Source organism: Podarcis muralis, chromosome 5 (assembly GCF_964188315.1).
Source record: "Podarcis muralis chromosome 5, rPodMur119.hap1.1, whole genome shotgun sequence".
Taxonomy (NCBI): Eukaryota; Metazoa; Chordata; class Lepidosauria; order Squamata; family Lacertidae; genus Podarcis; species Podarcis muralis.
Genome location: NC_135659.1, coordinates 62,171,586 through 62,188,943, shown reverse-complemented (window position 1 = coordinate 62,188,943; position 17,358 = coordinate 62,171,586). Strand labels below are relative to the sequence as shown.

Genomic DNA, 17,358 nt, shown 5'->3' with positions numbered 1-17,358 from the left:
CACAGTTCCAGGGGCATTTTGGTCTCATTTTCACTATGCAGAAGCAGTAATATACTCTGGAGTCACTGCAAGCAGCTACTACCTGTTAAAAACAAATAGCCAGCCCTTAGACCACCTTGTAGAATTTGATGGAGTCCAGGTACAGAAGGACTACAAGTCCAACCTACAACTTATTCTGGTAGATGAGGATCATCAGATGAGTACACTTCAGAAGTCAGTCCCAGTGAAGTCCTCAAGCAACCCTAATTATGATTAGTATCATCAGAAACCTTCAGGCCCTTTGAAACCTGATTGAAAAAGCTGCTGTGTTTCAAAAGCATTTTGCAATTAAAACCCCCCAGTTGGGTCTGCAGTTACTTCCTTAAGTGACTGCACTTTTCTCCAATGTAATAAGTCAATGCATGACTCTCCATCACCACTGGGCAATTTGCTCTTTGCATTATTCCCCAAACACCCTTTAACATAAAATCATTCTTTCTAAGTGCTGCTCTTTGTCTTAATAATGGCTTCATTCCAGTATGAGAAACTTGCTTGATACTGAAAACAAAGAAGTTCATCAATATTCCAACCCAAAGGCTTGGGAAGATTTGCAGTGTGTAGTCCAGTGAAATGAGTATTAATGTCAGCTCGACAGCATGTCTTTGTTTATAATGTCAACTAACCTGCTGTGCACTATATCATGAAGGGAAAAATAAACTCTTATGCCTAGTTAATTCCAAGATTTCAGAAAGGCACTAGACGCTAATGAGAAAAATGAACACAACTCATTCTGACAACCAATCACAAAGCTAGATACAGAGCTTGAAAAGAAGCAATGTCCCTTTCATAGAAAGGGAATGGGCTGCATCCAACAAAGTCATCCCACTAGCATAAGGATTTCCTCCTGCGCGATGACCTTTTTTTCTCCTTTCCCAGCACACCTCCATAATCTCCAATCTGTTTTGGGGATTTCCCCCAGCCCTTTATTGCACAGGGAAAGGAGAGAGCGAGGAAATCCTGTTGCAAAAGTGGAAGTCATTGTGGCAACAAGACAACTTCACTGGATGCAACCGTATTATTGCCAATGAGAACAATTTCACCTCCGTTTTGTCTCCATGCCATCACTTTGATTCAAAGGTCTTCATTTTGTCTGGAAATGTTTGCTGGCATGGTATAGCAAATTAGGACAAGATGCATTTTGCAGATCCCATAAACACTCTCTAGTCAAACAGAGAACCTCACAAATAGATGAGGTTGACTGAGATACAGATGTATTAGCAGATGTGAAATTTGTGGGGGTATTGAGTGAGGGGATGTGTCTTGAATGAGTACAATCCTACTTTTGAATTCTGATGTTTTCTAGAACATATTATTAAATTTCATTGCTTTATGTACTATTTTTAATTCTGGTGTGTGTGTGTTTTTGTAAAACACTTGTGATCCTTTCTAAAAGGTGGTATATAAATACTTGAAATATAATAAATAAATAAATAAATTTATTGTTGGGGGAGTACTCAAGAATTTAAGCCTTTGCCCAGCTTTCTGATGTTGCCCTCCTTATGAGGCTTGGCAGCAAGCCCAGTTGGAAAATCTCCTCCCTGGCAGAAATGTGTTTTAAAGCAGCACAGGACAAAACTGTCAATAAGGGGCAGGACTTATATCCGCAGAGGTGATGTAGAATGCAGCTTTCAGCTCCTCTCCTGAACTTCCCTTCTCTTTTCACCTTCCAAATGAAGCGCATTTTGTCTCTTCTAGGAGGTCTGTGTTTATCATGCATGAATTGACCATATGTGTGTACAATTCAATGATGGTAACATAGCAAATTAGGCTTCCATATGGAATGAAGGAGCCTGGAATGGGGGAAATTGTGGTGTGGCGGTAAGAGTGTTGGACTAGGACCTGGAAGACAAGGAATCAAATCCCACCTTAGTCATGCAGCTCACCTTGGGCCAGCCCCCATTTTACAGTCTAACCTAGCTCCCTAGGATTGTTGCAAAGATAAAATGAGGAGGGAGAGAACCATGTATGCCACCCTGAGCACCTTCTAGGAAAGGTAAGATATAGGTGCAATAAAATAAATGAGCATTGTTGCTTTAGTGGCAGCCAGTGAGAGTATGTGCTAGGAACACTGTTACCTCATTATAATTCCATGTGCCAAAAGAGCAGCTTTGTATTGCTGCAAACAGTTGTCCTGGAAAACTGAAAGAACCTTTTTTGCTAAATGTCCTAAATTCACCCTGAAAATGAAACAAAATAAAATGTACATTATTTCATCAATTTTTCTCATAATTTAAGCATTTGAAAAACAACAACCCACAAGCAAACACCCACCCATACCCACACTAATGCAACAAGATCATTAGCCACAAAGAAACTCACTAATTCAGTTCATTTCCAGTTAAAAGGGTCAGGTAATCAGCAATGTGAAAAACCTCAGTCTGAGACTTTAGAGCAACACTAGGCTAGATGGATGAATACTTTAACTTGATATAAGGCATATTGCTGTGTTCCTATAAGCAGGGAAAGCCCATTCCCTGTCTCGGCTGATGGAAGGGGAGAAGCTAGTCTTCCCCTTACATGTGATATTCCTCCTACTACAAGGAAGGGTGCTGGTTCTCAACAGTCACAAGGCTATTATGAGGTGGTTGTTATTCAAATGCCTCAATGAAACTTTATTGATTGATATAGTATGACTCATTCCTGAATCAGACAATCTGAGCACGAGCAGCTCAGGAAAGTTTAATGGCCAATCACAGACCAACAGAATACAAACCAGAAGTGTTCGATACTCAGCTGGTCTGTTATACACAAACTCTTACACTTACTTATCCAGCTTGTGGATCTGCTGTTCATTGTAGCCCAGGCCTAGAAAGAAAATGCAAATTATTAGCAGATTTTCCAGGGAATGACTTCAGGACTTTGCAGTTTCACAGATTAATACTTTATTCACATAAAGTACCGTATTTTTCCATGTATAAGACTAGTTTTTTTAACAAACAAAAAAAGTTTTAAAATTGGGGTACGTCTTATACAGTGGTACCCCGCAAGACGAACGCCTCGCGAGACGAAAAACTCGCAAAACGAAAGGTTTTTTCGTTTTCGAGTTGCCTCGCAAGACGAATTTCCCTATGGGCTTGCTTCGCAAAACGAAGCTTGCCCCGGGGACAGCGGGTCTTCTCTTTTGAAGCAAGGGGCGGCAGGGAGATCGCTTCTCCCCACCGCCCCTTGCTTCAAAAGAGGTCTGCCCCCGGACCTCTTTTGAAGCAAGGGGCTGTGGGGAGATCGCTTCTCCCGGTGCTCCGAAGCGGGGTGGGGGGGCGGGAACACCTGCCCCAGCCGCCGGGCTTCGTAGCGCTGCTGCGAAGCCGGGCGGGGGGGGGGCGGGAACACCTGCCCCAGCCACCCCGCTTCGGAACGCTGCTCCGAAGCGGGGTGGGGGGGGCGGGAACACCTGCCCCAGCCGCCGGGCTTTGTAGCGCTGCTGCGAAGCCGGGCGGGGGGCGGGAACACCTGCCCCAGCCACCCCGCTTCGGAACGCTGCTCCGAAGCGGGGGGGGGCGGGAACACCTGCCCCAGCCGCCGGGCTTCGTAGCGCTGCTGCAAAGCCGGGCGGGGGGCGGGAACACCTGCCCCAGCCACCCCGCTTCGGAAAGCTGCTCCTAAGCGGGGGGGGGGGACACCTGCCCCAGCCGCCGGGCTTCGTAGCGCTGCTGCGAAGCCGGGCGGGGGGCGGGAACACCTGCCCCAGCCACCCCGCTTCGGAACGCTGCTCCGAAGCGGGGGGGCGGGAACACCTGCCCCAGCCGCCGGGCTTCGTAGCGCTGCTGCGAAGCCGGGCGGGGGGCGGGAACACCTGCCCCAGCCACCCCGCTTCGAAACGCTGCTCCGAAGCGGGGTGGGGGGGCGGGAACACTTGCCCCAGCCGCCGGGCTTCGTAGCGCTGCTGCGAAGCCGGGCGGGGGGCGGGAACACCTGCCCCAGCCACCCCGCTTCGGAACGCTGCTCCGAAGCGGGGTGGGGGGGCGGGAACACCTGCCCCAGCCGCCGGGCTTCGTAGCGCTGCTGCGAAGCCGGGTGGGGGGCGGGAACACCTGCCCCAGCCGCCGGGCTTCGTAGCGCTGCTGCGAAGCCGGGCGGGGGGGGGCGGGAACACCTTCTGAAGGTGGGCGGGGGGCGAAAGTCTTTGCCCCCCCTGCCTGCCTTCCCAGGGGCTTTTAAATCGCCCCGGACAGCGGAGAAGTCCTCCGCTGTCCCGGGGCGATTTTAAAATGCCGCCCGCCAGCATTTTAAGATCGCCCGGACAGCGGAGAAGTCCTCCGCTGTCCCAGGGTTTTTTAAAATGCTGGGGGTGGGAAGAAAAGCCCTTGTCCCCCCTCCCCCCCAGCCTTCAGAAGAGGTCCGGGGACAGTCTGTCCCCGGACCTGGTCTGAAGGTGGTTTCCCTAGGAACGCATTAATTGATTTTCAATGCATTCCTATGGGAAACCGTGCATCGCAAGACGAAAAAACCGCAAGACGAAGATACTTGCGGAACGAATTAATTTCGTCTTGCGAGGCACCACTGTACATGGGTAGTGCTAAGGGGTGTTTTCTTAATTTGGAGTCCCCCAAAATAGGGGGTGTCTTATACATGGGGGCGTCTTATACACGAAAAAAATACGGTATATTGCGAGATAGCACAATAGGAAACAGGGAGGTGTCACATTTCCAGTGAAAACCAATGAGCGGTGGGTGGGGGAGAAACTGCCAGAGGGGTAGCTATACATGTTGCTTTGATGCAGCAAAACAAAAGGCCCTCCACACCCAGCGGCGTAGCGTGGGTTGTCAGCACCCGGGGCAAGGCAAGTAATTTGCGCCCCCTAACCCGTGGATTTGCGCCCCCTAACCTGTGGATTTGCGCCCCCTAACCCGTGGATTTGCGCCCCCTAACCCGTGGATTTGCCCTAACCCCAGATGTTGCGCCCGGTGTGGCCGGCCCCCCTGCACCCCCCACACTACGCCACTGTCCACACCTGTTCTAGGTGCTTCCAGCACATCACTACCTCTGCCTCTGCCTGCAATCTAGAAGCCGTTCCTTCATTTTTCTCAGTTTGTGAGGACCCCAGGGATGAAACACACACACACACACAAAAAAAAAATAAAACAAGGCGTACAAGTTTCCCTTTTGTTGTGACAGAAGAAACTTTGTTGGCACTTGAGACAATAAACTTTTGTTCTGACACCGTCTACACAGGCACTTAGCAGATATGAGCACCTGCAGGCAAAGCAGCCACAAGCCCCATACTTTTCAGACTGGGGTGAGCAGCCTTGAGATTAGCCACAGCTTTCAGAATTGTTATCTTATCGGTACAGGTGCTGCTGAATGGATGGCTCAAATCCCCAAGTACAGCAGTGCCCACCTGGCATTTTTGTTTCTTTCAAGATACTGCTGCTAAGATGCCTGCTTGGGGCTATTTGAGTATTTCAAGGAATCTGCCTAATCAGACCCTTTAAAGACGTACCTGCCCTGGTAGTGGCTAACAGACCTCTGATTTATGAAATCTGTGCAAGCTAATGATTACATAAGAGAGACTATCAACATTAGCAACTCACTCCTGCATTTCCGGGTCTTCTTGAACTGGTTGTAGATAAGCTGCATCTTGTCAAGGCAAGCCTCCATCTGCTGGATGCTGAAGAACCAGTTTGGGAAGCCAGATGTAAGATAGAAAGAAAGGAACTAATCAGTTCAATGCCATCATGGGCCAAGGGCTGTGTCTGCTGTAACAAAACTCCCAGTGGACCTGGTCCAGAAAGGAATGAGTGGGAGGCAAGACAGCTACAGCACTAACTCTCGTTGTTAGCTCTGTTCCAAGCACAGTCTTACGTCACAAGAAGCAACGTTAGTATGAACAGCCTTCACCAGAAATCTAGAAACTGATGCACAATCATATAATTTTTCTTGCAAGCCCTCAATGATGTCAGTGAACCAACACCTGTCTGTCCCTAGAAGACACAAACAGGAGAATCAGCTGTGGATGCTGAGAAAGATGCATTGGCCTTTCTGGTGCGACTCCTAACAGTAAAATCTTGAACTGCATCATTACAATGTCAATTGAGATATAAAATGTTCATCCAAATGCAATAGCTCTGCACCACACAACTCTTCTGATCATGTAGAAAACAAAGGCTCAAAGCCTATACTCTAAGCCCACTATACTCTATTAACTATCTGAAGTATTTATCCCCCCCCCCCATTTCTTTATTCCCCATTACTACAGCATCTGGTCCATTACATTCTTTTCCATAAGTCTTCACACCATTTTTGCAAGGAAAAGAGGTGAGTTGCTAATCCTATTTTACAGATGGGAAACTGGAGCACAGACAGTTTTAAAGACCTGCTCAGGCACACAGAGAGCTCAGACAGACAAGAACATTGCAGCTGTTTTTAGCAACGTCCATCCTGGTATACTCAATCTGTCTCAGTGAGGCCAATGTTGATGCCGGTTTTCTTGTACAAATCCCTGAGTGCTGTGCCAGACGCTGGAATGATGCATCTAGTGGAAGCCTTAGCACTAATTGAGAATGTGAACTAACCACTTTCACCAGCCAAATTGCTAAGATAATGTAATGTGAGAAATGTAAATTAAATGAAGAAAAGTTATTTTCCTACTAAGGCGTATGGATGGGAGCTTCTGCTTGCTCAGCATTTTGGCACGAAGTTGGAAGTGAGAAACGAAGCTATAATGAACTGTGTCTTATGCACCAACATGAAATGCATCACCCACATATAAGCCAGTATTACACACAATTGTTGCATAGGCAAGAATGAGATCAGTACAAGCTGTGCATGGCAGACAAGTACTGAGACGGTCAGCTGAGAGGAATGAACACATCCAAGAACGGACACTAAAACAAGTGATGCTCCTTTCCTTCCTGTGACGCTTGTCATGGAGGTTTCCCTGATTACAAGCCTCACCTCTCTCCAGCAGCAGCATAGCAAAGGACTTCAAAATGCTAGCCCAGTTACTCACCAGGCTGCATGTACTTAAAATATCTGCAAGCCACCCTTCATCCAACAGTTTCTAAGGTGGTCAATAACAAAGAAAACTAAAATAATAATACCATAACATTTACAATATCGTGGCAGCAACTAAAAATATACAAAGTGTGTTCCATTACTGGGGTACCATCACCAAAGAAGCCTTCTGTTTTAGCACACTTCAGCTGAGGAAGGCACTTGGAGAAGAGCTTCAGCAGAAGGTCTGAAGTCATGGCCAGGCATCCTCCTCCCCAGCGCAAGATAGTTTTCCACCAAGAGCTTCTCACTTTTTACCTCTATTATATTGCCCTGTTCCCTGACCACACCCTATCCATATGATATCTCTCCAAATGATGCTTCATCTGATAGGCCATATAATACTTCTCTAGCTGCCTATATGGCTGCATCACAACTTCAAGAACTCATTTTTGGTAGTCTCAATTATGTAGAGAGATTTCATGCTATCCACTAGTCAAGCTCACCTGTTCACAGGTGTAGGAAGGTGTTCATTTCTAAACTTACATGCTGGTGAAGGTTTTCCTGCCAGGTTCAAACTGCTGCCTGAAGCATCCTAGGGCATCATTCCTTCTCTGGGTTGCATATATGCTCGATACCATACCTTATCAATACTGCCCCTCGCATCTCATCAACATGATTCCACAACTCATTCTCATTGCAGCTGCTTTTTCTGGGAGGCGGGGTATCAGGCACTGCTCCATTCACTGAGAATGTGCTATTTACTGCTGGAGGATTATGCATATTCAGACCGAGGGATGTTTTTGGCTCTGGTCTCAAGACTATTATTACCTGAAGCTTGAACATAGGATCTCTTGAGACATATTTAAGGTATCAATGAAGACAGAGCAGGGCTGAGCTTCTCCAGACAGAAGAGGCAAAATAGATTGCACTTGGAAACCTGCTGTTTGCTTCCCCAGTGGCTGGAGTTTAATCAAGGCTATGTTTACATTGTCACTTATTTTTATGGTGTGCTCATCATAGTCAGTGTCACAAAGCCATTTGCTGGCCAGCATTAATAATATGGCTTGGTAAGGAAGCTTAGAGGGGTGACAGTCCACAAAGAGAACTAGTTCCTTGTGAATGCCAATAACCAAAGCCTATTACTGTATAAGCAATACCACCTGAACTGATTAGACTGGCATAGATGAGGTAAGAAAGACTATACAAGGGATACTGTTTTAATCTGCTGCTTATTGGTGGGTTTAGTTCTTTTTAAACATTGATACCGAACTAATGAACATCAGGTTTGTTGTTCTAGTGTTCCTTTTTTGTAACTACTTTGAATGCCTTTTTGGTACAAAAGTGACATTTAAATATTTTAAATAAATAAAATTTGAGTCTTTCCACTCCACGGGGAAAGTGTTATTGTTTTCATTTGCTATTATGTTACATATTTTTGTGTTTTTATATTATAAACCACCCCATGAGCATCAGACAAGAAATTTGAAATGAACAAACAAACAAGTATTCTTTTGGCTACTTGAAAACACATAGAACAGGTGATCCATCTACAAGAGCCTGGTTAGAAGAGGACCCTTCCTAAGAGGACATCTATTGTGGAGTTATCACAAAGGCCACACTATCTCGTCCCCTATGAAAATTATATTCCTCCTCTTGCAACTATTGGAATGGGGTTATATCAGAGACATAGGCCCTTATTGGACCAGGCTCAAGAAATCACTTGTAAGAAATCAACCTCTGTACTATATTTATAACAAATGGTTTGATATCACCAAAGCCCTCTAGATTTTTAGGATATGGATATTTAAGCAACCATTACTCTTATACTAAGTCTTGCAATTCAAGCTTATGTATGTCTACTCAGAATTAAGCCCCACTGTGCTCACCTAGACTTACTCCTGTGTAAGTGCCTTGCAGCCTTTAACACTGAAAATACTATTCTACCAACCTTCTGACTTCTTTTATTTGACTCCTTTTCTTTCCCACATCAGACAGAATGCATTGCACAACCGACTGGTGATCAGAGATGCTTTGGAAACATTTAGAAATTTCTTCAACCTGAGCCAGAAAAGACAAAAAGGAAGACCAGAAGGTTTCACTACAGAGAATCTATGATTTGCAAAACTTACCTTCCTTCCTTCCTTCCTTCCTTCCTTCCTTCCTTCCTTCCTTCCTCTCTCTCTCTCTCTCTCTCTCTCTCTCTCTCTCTCTCACACACACACACACACACAAACACACACAAAAGCAGCATTTCTTGCTCACACACATGCATTAGGCATATATTATGATAGATACTTATATAAAGTCATTAGATACAATCCAACTTTATCATAGTTCTCACTGCAACACTAAGAATGTATGTACAACATGTATATATGTAAAACCATCAATCAAAAAGAAGACCACCCGCTCTATTCCCTTCACCCATTTGTGTTAATCAATCATTACACAGCTACTTCTTTTCCCAAGTAGCTCTGGCTTAGATCAGACCTTTTGCATACAAGAGAAGTTGCCACACAGAACTCTCAGCTGTCTAAGTTGCTATTAACAGGTGGTCATGGGACTAACTCACAGCTTGAAGTCTTGTTTTCAGTTCCGCCAGGCCTTTAATCTCTGGAACCTCGCCAACCCCAGCAATAGTCTCGTACCTATTATGGTGAATGGGATAAAAAAAAAGAGGAACAGTTTCTGATCAGTCTTCAGAGGGGCTTACCAATCTCTATAACTGCAAAGTAACCAAAACAGGGGGGGGGGGATTCAATTCACCCAAGAAATTTCCATAAATACAAAGAAGAACTGTTGCAAAAAGTTTTCAAAATGGCATGGTGGGAGTGGGGAAGAGAGGTGTCGTTCACCACCCACTGCATCACAGGAAACTCTTATGCAGTAACAGTCCACATACAGCAGCACTTAAAATGCAGTGGTTTTCTTAGCTGGTGTCTGTGTGTGGTGGTGATGTAAAACCACAGTTTCCCAGAAAGCAAAGGGGAAAGGAATTTGGAGCTACGTACAAGCTGCAGGGAAAGAAAAACCAAAGCTTAGGAATCTGAGATGGAGAGCAGAGAGAGAGAAAAACAACAACAACAACACAGGGACACAAGTGGGACAAAGAGGCAGCTGTATTTGGAAATGAGAAGACCCAGGGAATGAGGTGGGAAAGGAGAGCTGAGACCCATGGAAGAGAGGCCAAGGTGTCAACTGGAGAAGTGAAGGTTGTGCATTTATTGGACCATTTCCTGGAAGATGATGGCATTGGGTAATTATGGGCTTGCAAACACGTTCATCCTCCTACATCCTTGCTTTTTAAAATTTTAATAAGCAGTCAGTCTCCTTTCCCCCACTTCCACAAAGCTCAAAATTGCAGTGCTGCTCTCTGACTTCATCCCTGTGGCTCCACTATTTTTGCTGTACTCTGTAATACAGAACATAAGAAATCTCAGCCAGACTCGGCCACTACTCTAAGCTCCTATGAAACAGGGACAAATGTTCATAAAGTGCAGTTGCCTCTGTTATTGCTGGTAACCCCCCAAGAAGAAGAGGCTACTTATTGTCCCCTTTCACCCAAATTATATCCTCTTTCTCTGACCTTAATTGTCTGTTAGCACAACCTGGCTGTAAACAGCAGCAAATCTTGATGCACTTAATAGGCACTAAGAGCTTCCTGCTGTGGAAAAATTTGATCTCCTAGCTCCTCCAGATGGTGATTTTCCACATTCCCGGTTCAGTAGTATATGGCACCAATGGGCAAATGGGAGGCATTGCAGAAAAAAGCAACCCTAGATATATTTTTCCCCAGGGCAGCTTCACAGTGAGGATGTGAGAAGGCAACCATTTAGATAGCAAGCAACACTTGATCCCAAACAAATTGTCTCAAGCTGAGTGCAGCTGGCTGCTAGGGAATCAGCACAAGCCCTCTGGATCTGGGGAAGTACTGCTCCAAGTTCCCTGAGGTATCTGGACAAGCCTCTAGGCCATGGGTAGGCAAACTAAGGCCTGGGGGCCGGATCCGGCCCAATTGCCTTCTAAATCCGGCCTGTGGATGGTCTGAGAATCAGCGTGTTTTTACATAAGTAGAATGTGTCCTTTGATTTAAAATGCATCTCTGGGTTATTTGTGGGGCATAGGAATTGGTTCATTTCCCCCCATAAATATAGTCTGACCCCCCACAAGGTCTGAGGGACAGTAGACCGGCCCCCTGCTGAAAAGGTTTGCTGACCCCTGCTCTAGGCTGCTCTGTGAAGAAATATTTCCCCAAGGCTGCAAACATAAGAGCTAGTGAGATGGAGAATGGAGCGTTAATAGTGAGAGGATAGTTGACTTGGAACGATTCTGGTCTTCTGCTACTGTCTTCTGCTGCTTTCCATTCAGAGCGAGCTCAACTGTGAGGTGACAGAGCTGAAACATACCCAGAAATAATCATCACTTGACTTGAGCTGTCCCTCTAGCCCAGTGTTTCTCAACCTTGGGTCCCCAGATGTTATTGGACTACAACACCCATCATACCTAAGCTCTGGTCTTGCTAGCAAGGGATGATGGGAGTTGTAGTTCAACAGCATCTGGGGACCCAAGGTTGAGAAAGGCTGCTCTAGCCCAAGGGCAGCCAAGGTATTCCAGCACCCAACAGACCCAGTCAATGTGGCCAGTGATGGAAGTATTGGAAGGGCACCAACATGAGCACAGTTAGGATTTATTTTATGGAGGCAGGCTTTATGTTACGGGGAGGCAGAACCAAGTTATCTGTGATGCAATTGGTTTAGGTATTTTTATTTATTTACTTGATTGGGGAGGGGGAGCTGCCCTCCTGGCTAGGCCCATGGGCACCATCTTGATTACCTCTGCCCTAGCCAGTGGCTACAGTTTGTGAACTGCAGTAGTGAGGAAAAGTATTTTGCTGAGGAAGCGGACTAAAGGCCAAAACTATTCAGGTATGCTGTTTCTTCATGCTGTGAAACTCACCTGAGGAAGAGTGGGCTGTATGTACTGGCAAGGCCCACCAGCTTTCATGCCACACCTTCCCCTGGTATACAGCCCCCCCATGACCCCCATGAGCTGAAGAGCAAACCTCTGCAGCAGGGAGCCTCCTGTGCTCATGGAGGCTTCTAATTTACAGGAGACTGAAAATTAACACAAAAATAGGATAGAACAGACATATGAATGAACACATGTGAAACACATGTGATACAAAACATGCTGATCCATCCATTCTTTGCTGCCATCTGCTTCTACAAACAGCAGCACACACAGGACGAAGAGAAACCAGGCATCTGAACTTTCACCCAACCTAGGTGTCAGGGGCTTCTAGGAACTTGAATTTTTGCAGCCCTGCCCATTGTTCATGAGGCAGATGGAGTTTTGGGTTGTTGTTTTAAAGGCAGACTGGGTAACTGATAAGTGATAATGAGACTTGATTGGTTTAGACTAGAGCATCTCGCCCCTCCTGGGTTGACCAGGCAACATATTTTAAAGCTACTTTGTGCTTCATGGAAAGCTCTTATTTGCCCACCAAGAACTTTGATTTATCTCCCTTTGTGAACACAGGAAAGCCAAATTAGGCAGCAATCCTCAAAGAACATAGCTCTGCTCGCTTTCTGTCCAGATATTGCAAACTGGCCCAGCTAACAGTTTGTCCATTTACCGAAGCAAGGCATTTCCCCCTTTAAAAGTGAACAAGGACTACTTTGCCAGAATACAAAGAAGCTTCCAACCTTCTGTCCTCAAGAGATATGTCTTTGATCATATATATGCATATGTATGCACACAAACATATTGCAGAATGAGAGGGAAGAAATCTTTCTGCACCTTCCTCTTGGAAATGGAAAGCACACATACAAAACACACATGTGAAGCAGAAAGCCCACTGCAACTGTGACAAGAGATATATTGTCAACTAATATTGGGAGAAGGCAGTTGCAATCCCAAAGCATTATTAACCCCATGATAATCGAAGCACTTCTCTGAACTTGGGCCTCAGACCCTGGCATCTTTCTGCAGGACAGAATACTCCTCTTATGCAATGAAGCAGGGCAGTTAAGTAATTTAAGACTCTGAATTTAATGGTCTTATAGGGCCCCTCTCTCTATAGATGACAATGTGTTTTTCTTCACTAATTTCAAAATGCGGTAAGCCTGACCAGCTGAGTCTGGGCCAGTTCATTCAAATTTTGCTGAATAGGACCCCGCGCATTGGCTCCCAGGTTCTGTCCTGGGGGTTCCACTGCTGTAATGCATGTTGGGTTCTAGGTTGGCTGCAGTATCACAGTTACCACTGAAAAGCAACACTTACAGCAGCAGAACCTTCATCTCTTCTCGTTGCAAGCGACTGAGTGTTGCCATCACACCTTGCTTCTTCTCTAGAATCCGCAGACACTCCAATTTCAGGGTCTCACTGCAAAAAAAAAAAAAAAAAAAAAAGGCAACACCAGAATTTCTGGTTATATGGGCCTCAGGTCCCTTGCATAGACTTGCGTTTATGCTGTAAAAACACATATTCCACAATCTCCCACTTATTCCCTGTTTAAATGGAGACTTGTCTTCTCTTGGCAACAAAAAAGTGAGCTGTCCACTCCCCACCCACAGCAAAAATGCCTGGATCCCCCACCCACCCCCTGCTTTGCACAGTGAAGGGCAACTTTGGGAGAGATTCTGATCTGGAAAACAGTGCACAAAAGCAAGGATTGACACCGCCTTTCCCTGCTGCTGCTGCTGCTGCTGCTGCTGCCTGCAAAACAAAAGTTCAATTATTGGTGGGAAATGGGAGAACCAATCACGGATCTCTCTTGCAATATATAGCTCGGCAGTCAGGAATATGGGGTCTAAGATACCACTGATTTGTTTGCAGTGCATTTTAGAAGGAAAGGCAAGGTTGATTTGACATCTCTCTTCCCCCCCCCCCCCATATTTTAGGACAGGGCTGTCTCAACCGATGATCTAAGGACCTCCTTAGATTTTGTCTGGCCCTTACAGCCAATTATTGGTTTCCTGTAAAGCTCAGAGGAAGGCTATAGTATGGGAGTACCAAAACATACATGGGTGTAGGAAATGTGAGCTTGGAGAAGAATGCGAGGACAAAGGTACTTGTGCCCTTCCTGAAGCTGGTTCAAAGACAAAGGTGATGCCCTTCCACTCCTGCTGCCGAATACAGAGTTATATTTCTGAGGAATTTCAGCTCAGTTCTAGTCCCATCCCCACTCCAGCCACTGCTGTGCTCTGGAGTATACACTGCATTGGAAGCAGCCTTGTTTAAGTTAGATAACAATATTATATAATGAGTGAGTACAACTCTATGCCTCTTTATATAAACCCTTTCTTGTAATGGAACTTGAGGCCTTTTGTGCACAATGTGAGAAATGACTGTTCTAAGAATGCCTTGGAGTTTATTAGTTAACTGGATTCTCCACAAAATGTATGGAGTAGCCAGGAACAGACATTGTTTCTGGTCTATAAACCAGCTAATGTTTCCTTCAGCTCAGCTGCTCCTTCCCACATTAGCCACATGATTGTCTCCCTGTCTCGTTTTGACATTCTATATTCAGAAAATAATTCCTGACATGTTGGAAAGTGTGACAATTCAAGCCACCGTATCCATTCACTCTGCACACACTCACCCCCAGTATTGAAGAGTTATATAGCTATAAGGTTTAAAGTGAGCAGGCATGTCTGCCCTGCCATAATCACCACCCTACTTTCCGTACTATCTGCCTGTTTATTTCTGTAACATGAAGCAAATTCATGGTGTTCCACTGACTAGGCTGGAAACTGGTTATTTTGAAAAAAAGCAAACTTGCACAGAGGAATGAAAATGTTATCACATAATATTCATTATGCTGGAAACACTGAATCTATAAAACCCCCAGTTTTCATCTGGATCTATGCATATTGTTTTAATAAAGCACCAAGTGCTTTATTGTTGCCTTTTAAGTTTATAAAGTGGGTAAAAAGAAGCTCAAGTTACTGACTAAACATCAGGAAGAACTGTCTAATGACGAGAGACATTTGACAATGGAACGAACTCCCTCAGAAGGCGGTGAATCTCCTTCCTCAGAGGTTTTTAAGCGGAGGTTGTATGGCCATCTGTCATGTATGATCTAGTTGAAATAACTGCATTGCAGGGGGTTGGACTAGATGACCCTTGGTGTCTCTTCCATCTCTACAATTCTATGCTTCTGTGAATGAGGAGCACCAATAAAAACCTGTGCGCTACATTGCTCACTGCTCTGTAGAAGGATAACAGGGACCTTAACGCAAATGTTCAAAGTCACCAAGCAGGGAAGGATCAGGATTGCACTTCCCACCTTGCAGCCCATCTCTAGACCACTTGTGAAGCTAACATTTACACAGTTTGCAGTACCCAATGCTCAATGTGCATTCGTCTGTGCATGTGCAAGCCCGTAGGTCCAATACGCGTCTAGGCAGGAATAGCTGCCCCCAGGGACAAGGACAAGAGGACAGGCCAGCACAGTCCTCATCACCTTCACGTGGCAAGTTTGAATGCGGAGCAAAAGAGACTTGAGTGGAAAAAGAAACAGGAAAAAACAACAAGGGGACAGTCAGTGAAAACATGTCATTTGCCAGAGAACAATGGCCCAAATTAGGCAAGCAGTTGTGAACATTTGCTCACTCGCTATAATAGGCAATAGTGGTGTATGGCCTTTGGGCAGCCACATAAATGTGCATGCTGTATGCTGTTTGGGAAAGCTGGAGGAAATGAGTGATCTGAATGGAAGCTCAAGGCACCTTAATCAGCTGTCAAAAAAGACCCTGCTGTATCGCTTGCAACGCACCAGCAGGAGATATTTTACGTACCTCACCCAATATAGGCCTCTGAGCATGAGCTCTTGACACTGCAGAAAGGACTGAGATATCCTCAACGTCTGGTGAGTTGCAGTCAGGACACCCTAAAGGATAAAGCAACAGTGTATATGATTGCCCTGTAAACTGCAGTGCTGCCACCTTGCAGAGTTCCCAGATATACACAGAGACAAAATCCAGACCACACAGAGATGTTGAAGAATTAATCACCCTTCACATGAAGATCCCAGGATGGGATCATTAAAACACAATATTAAAAAACTATTTAAAACAACGTACTATCACAAAATTAAGGTGGGCCCTTAAAATACCCTAGAAAGTTACCACTTAGAGGGAGACGATGTAGACGACAAGAAACCAGGAGTTAATCTGTGGCTGGGGATGGAGGGAGAACGCCGAATAGGAAAGAGGCTGGCCATTATAGGGAATTCCCTCCCTCTCCCTGCCTGAAGCCAAAAGTGGAGCAGAGCACAGCAGAAGCAAGGATGAAGGAAGGGGGATTTTGTGAGGTGGAAATATTTATCCTTTAAAGCAAAGGAAGCTAACCTGTGGCTCTTTGGATATGGTTGGACTCCAGTTTCCATCATCATAGGAGGGGGATCTGGATCATGCTATTTGAGTTTTAATATCCATTAACCCTTTTGCTACATAATTGATGGGTGTCACATTTCCACACACTTGCATTCCGCAGCATTTTAATATTAATGTAAATATATGTTTTTGTTTAAAGAAGCTGCCAAAGCAAAAACATCAACAACCCCGAAAACAAAACCATTTTCAGTGCAACAGCTCATCTGAGATATTTTGCTCCATTTTCATAACAGCAAAGAAATGAAGTGAGATCAAGGCTTACGAGTCACTGTCTGAAGCAGAGATATTTTTATAGTGCAAATCAGCTGTGGGGAGGAAGCATTCTGATGCACATGTTCCAAAGACAGTAAGGTTGGAGGGGGCATAATGAAGTCTAGTTTAAATGCTTCTGAAAGGTCTGCGTATCAGTGGCTATCACTCAATCGAAGCTCCAAGTACAGATATATATCTGCTAAATGACACAGGTGAAGGTTGCAGCCTTGCTTGCCGTCCAACTATCACAGTTGCAAACAATTTTATGAGCGACACTTTGGGCTTGATCCAGCAGGTTGTTTATCCTTTTAAGCTGCAGTCAGCCCCCGGAATCAAAACGGATGCAGCTGGATAAGTAGCTGGAATGGTTTGGGCAATGTTTCTCTCTCCTCCTTCCCATCACTTGAATCACCTGGGGCTTAGGCTGCTGTAGTTCATCTCTCTCTGGCCACAGATTTAGGTGATAGAAAAAGAGGGGTGTGTTGAATAATCTACTCCAGGCTTCCTCAACCTCGGCCCTCCGGATGTTTTGAGACTAAAATTCCCATCATCCCTGACCACTGGTCCTGCTAGCTAGGGATCATGGGAGTTGTAGGCCAAAAACATCTGGAGGGCCGAGGTTGAGGAAGCCTGATCTACTCCTTTTCCCAGCCATTCCTGGATATCGGAGCCCATGAACCCGGGTGCCAGCCATAAGCCTTCAATTCTTGTATTGTCTGGGTAGGAAACAGAC

At 45.3% G+C, this 17,358-nt stretch overlaps 1 protein-coding gene across 5 annotated transcripts in view; it reads right to left on the bottom strand.

Annotated features, from left to right (window-relative positions):
• Positions 1-17,358, bottom strand: part of IKBKE (inhibitor of nuclear factor kappa B kinase subunit epsilon) — a 53,813-nt gene that overhangs the window by 18,255 nt on the left and 18,200 nt on the right. For all 5 annotated transcript variants that reach the window (XM_077929022.1, XM_077929021.1, XM_077929023.1 and 2 more), the window contains 7 exons: positions 15,777-15,868; positions 13,258-13,359; positions 9,548-9,623; positions 8,924-9,033; positions 5,571-5,647; positions 2,805-2,844; positions 2,115-2,216 (listed from right to left, as the gene is read on the bottom strand). In XM_077929022.1, the coding sequence (XP_077785148.1) occupies positions 2,115-2,216; positions 2,805-2,844; positions 5,571-5,647; positions 8,924-9,033; positions 9,548-9,623; positions 13,258-13,359; positions 15,777-15,868 (599 nt within the window). The remainder of the gene's footprint in view (positions 1-2,114; positions 2,217-2,804; positions 2,845-5,570; positions 5,648-8,923; positions 9,034-9,547; positions 9,624-13,257; positions 13,360-15,776; positions 15,869-17,358) is intronic.